Source organism: Palaemon carinicauda, chromosome 37, assembly GCF_036898095.1.
Source record: "Palaemon carinicauda isolate YSFRI2023 chromosome 37, ASM3689809v2, whole genome shotgun sequence".
Taxonomy (NCBI): Eukaryota; Metazoa; Arthropoda; class Malacostraca; order Decapoda; family Palaemonidae; genus Palaemon; species Palaemon carinicauda.
In genome coordinates, this window is record NC_090761.1 from 61,059,302 (window position 1) to 61,070,295 (window position 10,994).

A 10,994-nucleotide genomic window follows, 5' to 3' on the forward strand; every position below is an offset into this window, starting at 1 on the left:
TCGTTTAGTTATGTCACTTGTAAGCTAAAACTCTCTATAAAAACTGTAAAATTTTATGTAGAAAACTATGAACCAATACAAAGTTCCCTTGTTAATCACCCAATCCGATTATATAATTTTAATTACAAGCCTTGAGGCCCTTTGCTTCAATAGACATAGGAGATGATGATGAAGAATTACAAGCCTTTCAGGAAAACATGGTAAGACGTTAAAAATATAGGTTACTGTGCCTATCTAAGATACATATTCAACTGGTGAAAGTGACCAGTAAGTTTTATATTTTTATTTCTGCATTGAAACCAGTGACTTATAAAATGCATGGTACAATGATGCAGATAGGTTTAGTCCCCTTTAGTCATATTTCTCCAAATTTGCCATATAAAAGTGTGCATGATCTTAATTAGATATATCTCTGTCTTCGTATTGCAATGTATTAGTGAAAAATAGACGTTACCTCACTTGCACGGGTTCAAATTCTATTACGGTAGCTGAGATTTATTCACCTAATCTGCCGCTCTGATATAGGATTGTGGTCTCAAAAAACAGAAAAAAAAACGCTGAGAAGTTAAGAAACCTTGTGACAATTGCCAACCCTTGTATATATTACAGCCAAAATCCAAAAAAGAAAAAAAAGAATACAGCATTTCTCCAATTGCACAACCCATCTTCAAGGCCACAGCAATGAAGGAAAAAACGAAAACTGAAACTATGTTGTTATAGTTATAAATTGGTGATGTTTCAGCTATTTGTGACCTTCACCAGGTCTACAATTGCTGGACACTGGTAATACACTTCACCGCTGAAAGTCTATATATCAAAACATATTAAAACCAGGTTATTATATTTATACAGTGGTGTCAGCTGTTTCAGCAATTTGTGGCTTACATCAGGGTTACAATTCCTGAACACTGGTAATACGCTTCAACAATGAAAGTCAAAAGATCAAAATAAATATGGAAACGTTGAAACAAAAGCAGAATTTGTCATATAACACCTTTCAAATCGACTTTTAAATAAAGAGATGTTCTTTCATAAAACATCACATAATCACAAGACTAGGGGTATCATTTCATGCCCAGCTAGCTTACAGGGGCAGCCTTGCCGGCCTCCTCAAAAGGCTAATGTAAAAATTAAAAGTTTCCTCATATCACTTTAGATTCTTTATATTTTCACCTTGGTAGTCTTTCCTAACATTTAATCCTTGTATTCCCGATGAAAGCTATAAATTAATGGTTGAACAAGCTGTCAGCGCTAGATAAATGGAAGGATATAGTTGCATTTCATGTCCTATTCCTTCAGTGAACTGAGATTGAAGAGGAAAATAGTTGTGTAAAGATGAAGAGATGCTGTCTCTAACATTTGGCTCTATATGCTCTATATGCATACGTATATAAACAGGATATATATATATATATATATATATATATATATATATATATATATATATATATATATGTGTGTGTGTGTGTGTGTGTGTGCATATATATATATATATATATATATATATATATATATATATATATATATATATACACACACATATGCGTGTGTGTGTGTGTGTATGTACTGCATAAATATATATATATATATATATATATATATATATATATATATATATATATATATATATACATATATATACATGTGTGTATTATATATATATATATATATATATATCGTAAAAAAATATCTTTTTATTAGAATAATAATCCAGTCTTTAAGTGAACTATATATCTAATTCCAACTATCATTTTTGTTACAGCTTGCGCCGACATTCAACCTGGATTCGACTACTGTCAGTGTGAAGATGTAAGTATCAAATACTCGGGAAGAATCGTGTCAAAAGTTTTGCTACGGTAATCATTCAAGTTAAAGACTCATTTACAACTATCAATATTTACGTTATTTTCATTTGTAAAGGGCTGAGATGGGATAAGCCGAAGGTACGATAATAGGCTAATTTTATGCGCGAATTGTTATAAATTGTGTTTTTTCAATCGGCTAACTTTGTTCGATGACGAGAGTTTAGCCATAAATATTTACTTCTACATCAATCCATCTCTAAGAAATTGGGAGAAATTTATTACAAACATTTCGAACCGGGTTGAACGCAACTTAAAAAGACCGTAGATCAAATGAGGAGACTGAAAATATTATGATTACTTGACTTCTCATTGTAACGTAGGGAATCATAGTCTGGCATGAATTAAAAGCCAAAGAGAACTTGTAATCTGAAAGAGACTTGAAGAAATATGTGAAAAACTATAAAGGTAATTAAGGCCCACGAGATCAGTATGGTCAATGAGTGATATCATAAGTACGGTAAATATGTAGAATAAGATATTCAAAATAAAGTACAGTAATTCAATTGAGAGGAGAAGGAAGGTTAGAGTAAGAATGTAGAAGAATTTTAAGTCATGATAGCTCACTACCTACCAGTTACAAGAGTTACTATATAGGTAAATACTCGCAATAAGAAACCACGGACAGGGATGAAACCATGCCATTCGATAGTGTGGGAAGGAGTACATAGATGGAGACACTAACAATAACAATAATAATAACAATATACATTATAAACAACAACAACAGATGCAACCGTTTCTAGTCTACAGCTACAATATAGGGGATAGGATAGGTGGGGGAGGGGAGGAGGGGAATTGGGATATTGGCAGGATTGGAGGGGAAAGTGTTAAAATGAAGTACAGTGTAAGGTGAAAAGATTGGGGCAGGCCCATTAGCTCTCTCTTTTTTTTTTTTTTCAACATCATTCCCTGTGGACTTCCAGGAGGTGATTTCTCTTGCCGGCCTCTGGGGGATTTGTTTTTCATGATTAATACTTTATTGGGGCTTGTCTATTTATTTGTGTTTATTTACTTTTTGTTTTAATTCTATAGGAAACTTCTCTGGGTTTGATTATTCCTGAGCAATGAATTTTTCTAGTCTTTCAAAATGAAATTTTAGTATTATAAAGCCAACACCCCACCCCCACCCACCCCATAAATAAAAAAATTTCTATAAAATCTTTAATCACTTCCATTTTTCTCTTGTCAGATTGCAGCCAATTCAATTTGTTTGACGTGCAGCATTTGTCAGACCTGCGACATGGCATTCTTTGCAGATCATGACTTCACGTAAGTATTAAGTATCTACTAATTACCTTTCGCAGTTAAAGAAGCACACATACACGCAAAGCCACCCGCATACATACATACATACACACATATATATACATATACATATATATATATATATATATATATATATATATATATATATATAGGTGTGTATATATACAAAATATGTAAGTATGTATAATATGCATATATATATGTATATGTATATATACAAATATGGATGTATATACATAGACACACACATACATATATATATATATATATAATGTATGTGTGCGCGCGTGTGTGTACGCTAAGTCCTCAGTAATCATATGAAAACGTTTCAATTGGGCAATGCAATATTGTTTTTAAGGAAAATAGTATATATATATATATATATATATATATATATATATATATATATATATATATATATATATATATATATATATATATATATATATATATATATATATATAGCCTATATATATATATATATATATATATATATAAGTTTTTGAATGTTTATTTCAAGTTCAAATCCTGTTCCCTCACATACAGTATAGCATAGCATCTCCGCCTGTTTCGATTTACACTTTGACGAACGATATAAACTCGTTTTCAAACACCATGTTCACTATGCTTACAGTACACTGTAAAAAAAAAAAAAAAAAAAAAAAAAAAAAAAAAAAAAAAAAAAAAAAAAAAGTAATTTTTTATTCGAAAATTCTCCGTAAAAAAATATACTGCACTGGTAAAAAATTTACATTAAAAAAACGTAAATGTCTGGCCACATTTATTCCAGTATTTTTACCGTTTTAAAAACGGATATATTGACGTAAAGGAGTGATATTACGGTCACCATCCCGTAAAATATAAGAACAAAGTATGGTAAAATTACGGTCGCCTGTATTTTTCTGAAATACGGAAAATTTCCGTTAAAAATTACGTTTTTTTAACAGTTTGTTCTTAGCTGTATTTCACTAAAATACAGGCGACCTAATTTTTACCTTCCTTTGTTATTATCTTTTACGGGTTGGTGACCGTAATATCACTCTTTTACGTCAATATATCAGCATCTGTAACGTTTATAATGCTTCTAGATAACTCAAATTACTACCAGATAATTGCTCGGATTGCATCTATAACGTTTAAAACGCTTAAAGAATCCTATACACACATACACATTTATTCAAGGATTTTCATCGTTTTCTACGGCAAATTTTTAACCCTTTTACCCCCAAAGGACGTACAGGTACGTTTCACAAAACTCATCCCTTTACCTCCATGGACGTACCGGTACGTCCTTGCAAAAAAATGCTATTTAATTTTTTTTTTTTTTTTGCATATTTTTCCAAGAGAATGAGACCAACCTGACCTCTCTATGACAAAAATTGAGGCTGTTAGAGCAATTTAAAAAAAAAATATACTGCAAAATGTGCTGAAAAAAAATAACCCCTGGGAGTTAAGGGTTGGAAATTTCCAAATACCCTGGGGGTAAAAGGGTTAACAGTGCACATTTAAACTTGTTCAACTCAATTTTAAACATCAACTGAAATTCTTAACCAATCTTTCCTCCAAACAGGGCAGTGGATATTTACTTGTACTTCGAGTTCCCTTGCGATAATTGCACGATGGACCTTAATGGCCTTACATATGGGTTCAACATGCAAGTTAAGGGTCACGTCACTTGTCTCAACCCAAATCCAATTGTCACCGTACCAACGTACCCAAATTCGGAGATCAACGTCATTGTGGTAAGGCTTTTCTTCTAGAAGGACAACTTCCATGATCAAACCGCTGTTCTCTAGTCTTGGGTAGTGCCATAGCCTCTGTAGCATGGGCTTCCATTGTCTTGGGTTAAAGTTCTCTTGCTTGAGGGCACACTCGGGCACACTATTCAATCTGTGTCCTTTTTTTCCTTTCCTCGTTGGGATATTTTCCCTTGGACTTATGGCATCCTGCTTTTTCAACTAGGGGTTATAGCTTAGCTAATAATAATAATAATAATAATAATAATAATAATAATAATAATAATAATAATGTAGGCCAAAGGCATAGTCTATCAATAACACTTTCTTTTTCTTTAATTTTTTCTTAAATTCTTTAAAGTATATGATAATATGACAAGCTTATCTTAAAATATTTAGTGTCTGTGCAGAGGTAACTGTTTAAGTTTTTAATCGTTATTTTAAAACATAAATGTTAATTATAAGTTTTCTTCATTAGTCTTACTTCTTCCTACCTACTTCAGAATCCAATATATATATACAAACGTCAATAACTTTTGTTCTCTAGTCTTGGGTAGTGCCATAGCCTCTGTAGCATGGTCTTCCACTGTTTTGGGTTATAGTTCTCTTGCTTGAGGGTACACTCGGGCACACTATCCGATCTTATTTCTCTTCCTCTTATTTTATTAAGGTTTTTATAGTTTATTTTCATATTTTAATGTTGTTACTGTTCTTGAAATATTTCATTTTTCTTTGTTTCCTTTCCTCACTGGGTTATTTTCCCTGGGGCTTATAGCATCCTGCTTTCAACTAGGGTTATAGCTTAGCAGTTAATAATAATAATAATAATAATAATAATAATAATAATAATAATAATAATAATAATAATAACTGGTTAGATGCGGAGATAAATACTGATAATTTCTTCAGTAGGTAACGGCAAATTCAATCTCAAGTTTTTCTTCCGTATATCTTAGATATGAATTCAAATGACTAGATTTTTACCAACTGCAAAGGACAAAATTCAATTATTTATTTAATTTACTAAAACTTTAGGTAATGGAAAGTTTCTTTTCGATTTTTTTTTTAAACGAAAGATTAATACCATGTTTAACTAATTTCAATTATGGTGAACCTCATGTACAGTTTTGTATGAAGAGGCAGAGGCAAACGTTGTCAATATAGGCACGGGGCAGTTACCATAGCTTTCTTTGCCTCTTACACCACCAGCTGTTAGGGGTGACATCTTGATGATGTATGTATGTATATACATATACATATAGATATATATATATGTATATATACTCATACATACATACATACATATATATATATATATATATATATATATATATATATATATATTAAGAGAGATGAGCCATATATATACATATGTATATATACACATACCATATACTGTATATACAACATATATATAATATAGGCTATACGTACGTCTATATTTACACACACACACACACACACATATATATACATATATATATATATATATATATATATATATATATATATATATATATGTATATATATATATATATGTATATACATATTTATATATATATATATATATATATATGTGTGTGTGTGTGTGTGTGTGTGTGTGTGTGTGTAGAATGAAAATGAACCGTCACCATTAAGCATTCGTTTCATAATGCAAAAGAATACAAATATTTCTTCTTCTTTTTTTCATCACAGAACTGCCCACCACCCGTGGATATCTGCCCTTACTATCAATCTATAATCGCCCCCTCTGGAAGAAAACATTCCCCTGCTCTCCTGGATGGCGAAGTTGCTAGTCCTACAGAGAGAAGGGCAGCTAGTCTTTTTATCATAACTGAATATGGCGACCAGAACGTAAGTTTGAACTGAATATTCTTGTTTATCAATGGCTTTTGGTAAGAAGGCAAACACGTATTGAGAAGTTGCTGTTCTGTTCGGGATCTAACTTTGCAGTGCAGTGTTAAAGAGACCGTGATTCCAATAGAAATTCTTCATAGAAATATACTGTTCTCAGCCGTATTTCAGTAAAATACAGGCGACCTTAATTCTTACCCTACTTAGTTATTATCTTCTAGGGGTTGGTGACCGTAACATCACTCCTTTACGTCAATATATCTATTTTTTAAAACGATAAATGCCTAATAATATTTGTTCCAGGATTTTTACAGTTTTTCTACAGCAAAATCTTAACTGCAGAAATTAATATCGTTATTTTTCTTTTCCACCGTTATCCCTACATTAAGGGGTCGGTTTCCTCAGGCATGGTTAATAATTTGGCAGTTAAAAAAAAAATGGAGTGAAAGATAAAGGATTGAGTCTGCAATGCAATCAATACAACTCCCGTCTTACAATTTCAGATTTTATCCGCAATTTCCGACGCTGACGAAGTCATTAATTTGACCATCAACGACACCACGTGCAATCTGTTCTCCGATCAATCAATGGACCTGACTGTTTTCACCAATGTTAAAAACATGTAAGTTTTTTCTTAAACTGGGGCGTTGTTGGGAATAGTTCCATATACTTCGAGTAATCTTTTCCTTCTAGATAATAATAATAATAATAATAATAATAATAATAATAATAATAATAATAATAATAATAATAATAATAATAATAATAATAATGTGGTCTTTAACAAAAACAAAGAATACCTATTCAGATAAAAGTGTCGATGCCCTCTGATGATGAAAGGGAGTCAGAATTGTTTAGCTTTCATTAGAAATGTAATGCAAAAACAAGTACGAATTTGAGATAGCAGGATGATTCCCTCATTATTCCACTCATATGACCACTTTTCAAAGGATAATCTGAGTTCTTTGGTAGCTCCTAAGGGTCTTTAACCCATTCACTAATAGTGGTGAATTCAACGAAGCTTCTGATGTAGGAAAATCTTTCCAGACCAAACAAACAATAGATTGTTGATATTTATTAGAAAGTTCTCATCAAGACCATTCCAGACAATACCAACTTGTTATGGTTTGGGTGATATTAAAAAACTGCTTCCCTTTTTAAAATTTTACTAAGTTACCAATTGCTGTGAAAGGTTTACTATCAAGGAGCATGCACCCGTATCCACGGGTGTTTTGAATAGCAGAAATGCTTAAATTTCTCAGCCTGGCAGATTCAAAATTTTACAGGGTTTAAATCCTTTCAATGAGTGCTTCAGCTCCCTGCCTTTTCCTCAAGGGTCATTTGATCTGAATATTGGCAGTTACAGCCGGTGCTTTGAATGTTTACAACGGCATCTCCAATTTTTTGTCTAACAGTATTTTGTCAGGTTGAGGTGTTCAATCTTTTATAAGGAAAATTGATATCTAAGATCAGTTTCTTCCTTATATGTACTTTTCTTTAACTATGGAAATCTAATAAGTGTAATTAATATCCGACTCTTATTGCAATATATAACAATAATAATAATAATAATAATAATAATAATAATAATAATAATAATAATAATAATAATAATAATTTTAATAATAATAATAATAATAATAATAATAATAATTGATGATTAAAATTAATGCTACATAATAATAATAATAATAATAATAATAATAATAATAATAATAATAATAATAAAAATAATAATAATAATAATAATAATAATAATAATAATAATAATAATAATAATAATAATGATGATAATTGATGATTAAAATTAATGCTACAGAATGATAATCCTAAATAGAGGTTTTCCATAGGCATTACTAATTTTTTGTCTTTTATCCCATTACAGAAATATCTTGCTATGCGACACAATTGTGCCATGCAACAGCATCCTTGTTAATTCTGCAAACCTCATGAAAATCACCGTTCACTTGCCAAACATTGCATATTGCAATCCTGGATGCATAGTCAGTAACCAAGGTAAGGTCTTTATTTCAGAGTAATACTCAACATAAAGCAAAATGAAATGTCGCTTAGTAACTCATGTTGACTTTTCAAGGTTTTTTCGTTGGTTTTCTAACAAGCCCATTTTAAGAGTCTGGCCTTAATTTACCTACAACAATGGAAAAGGTGTATCATCAGATATATATATATATATATATATATATATATATATATATATATATATATATATATATATGTGTGTGTGTGTGTATATACACATACATATATATACATATATATATTTATATATATACATACACACACACATATATATATATATATATATATATATATACATATATATACATATATATATAATATATATATATATATACACATATATATACATATATATATATATATATACATATTTATTTATTTATATATATATATATATATATATATATATATATATATATATATATATATATATATATATATATATATGGGCCCATGGCTCAGTGGTTCAGTCCCGGTCTGTTGGATAACAGTTGATTAAGCTATGAATGATTACCAGTGTTTCATTCTATAACATGTGTAATTTTCATTATGATTAAACCCACTTCTATTCGTTTTGGACTTCTCTCTATGATTCTTAATCATTAAGCATAGCAAATTTACTCCCAAGCTTTAATAAATATTCCTGTAATTATTATCCCTCTGAATTTCAATCTCCGCTTCTCTAAGACCTTTTAGATATGTAGGACTGAAAATGAATATGAGTAAAGCTAAGATAATGCTGTGTCCAACATTCCATTTGACTGCAGTACTTCTTCTGCCACAGCATCTGATAGCCATTGTAAAAAGTCTTACTTATTTTTGCTTCTGGTAGACCAAACAATTTATGCATTACCTACTTCCCTTACATTATATAAACCTTCAGGCTTTCCTTAATAGCACCATTTCTATCACATCTTCAGACATTTTATCCTTGACTGGTATGTTACTCCATTTCATCTTCTCTCACAACTATTCCACTACACTCGATATTTCTCTACTTCATCAAAGATGGCACTTGTGAGGCTTCTCAATACCATATCTTTTCCCCTGTATTGTTCCCATATCCACAGTACCCATTTCCACAAATCTTTCTTTGCTCCTTTCTTACCTAGAGGTTCATTGCACACACGTTACCTACTTAAAGGCTGCTAAGTGCTAAAGTACATTTCGGTTTGCAAGGTCATTTCTAAATTTGGAACTCATTTAAATTTGGAACTCATATCTGACCCATTAATGAGGAATTCAACCCACCCAAATTTGTACTAAGCATACTACCAGCAGCTGTCATTTAACATATGGAAGTAAAAATGAGGAATACATTGCTTGCTCTCAGCTGTGTAGAGAAGAGAGAAATTGTGGAGAAACATTTCATGGGTGTTTGAAATATGTATGTGTATGATTTGAGTGTTTACACCAAGTAGGAAACATCAAACTCCTCAAACTCCGAATCAAACTCCAGGAACAAACTAGTAGAATTGATTACTGATGACACAGTCAATTCTCTTATCTATCGGGTAGAGTTCTCTTGCTTGAGATTACACTTGGGCACACTACTCAGTCTTATTTCTCTTCCTTAATTTTTAAAGTTTTTATAGTTCTATTTTAATGTTGTTACTCTTCTTATATTATTTATGTTAATTGATCATTAATTCTCTTGTAGTTTAATTATTTTCTTGTTTCATTTCCTCACTGGGCTATTTTTTCCTTTTGGAGCCCTTGGGCTTATAGTACCCTGCTTCTCCAACTAGGATTACAGCTTAGCTAATAATAATAATAATAATAATAATAATAAAAATAATAATAATAATAAAAATAATGGACATTTAAGTCCAGCCGTAACAACCAAATGTCATATTACAATTAAATCATAATAATGCTTTTATTTATTGATCTTGTTTACAGCAACAACACCACCAGGCTCGCCAGCAATTAATTGTCAACCACTGGCATAATTTCCATCTACATAATACGGCAAATGAATCTTCAATATGACGTGAGTATATTTAATGTTTTTTTTTATGTCATTCATTGTATTTGCTGATGTTGCTGATGTAAATAGATTTAGAGTGAAAAACTGATACAGATAACTAGATATGAATACGTATATATATATATATATATATATATATATATATATATATATATATATATATATATAATATATATATATATATATATATATATATATATATATATATATATATGTATGTATATATAAATATACATACATATA

At 30.5% G+C, this 10,994-nt stretch overlaps 1 protein-coding gene across 1 annotated transcript in view; it reads left to right on the top strand.

Annotated features, from left to right (window-relative positions):
- The window catches only part of LOC137629340 (uncharacterized), a 22,960-nt gene extending 12,202 nt beyond the window's left edge, over positions 1 to 10,758 (top strand). The window contains exons 7-13 of the mRNA XM_068360596.1: positions 1,763 to 1,809; positions 3,055 to 3,134; positions 4,702 to 4,873; positions 6,563 to 6,721; positions 7,225 to 7,343; positions 8,607 to 8,737; positions 10,664 to 10,758. Of these exons, the coding sequence (XP_068216697.1) occupies positions 1,763 to 1,809; positions 3,055 to 3,134; positions 4,702 to 4,873; positions 6,563 to 6,721; positions 7,225 to 7,343; positions 8,607 to 8,737; positions 10,664 to 10,713 (758 nt within the window). The 3' untranslated portion in view covers positions 10,714 to 10,758. The remainder of the gene's footprint in view (positions 1 to 1,762; positions 1,810 to 3,054; positions 3,135 to 4,701; positions 4,874 to 6,562; positions 6,722 to 7,224; positions 7,344 to 8,606; positions 8,738 to 10,663) is intronic.
- Positions 10,759 to 10,994: the final 236 nt, after the last annotated feature.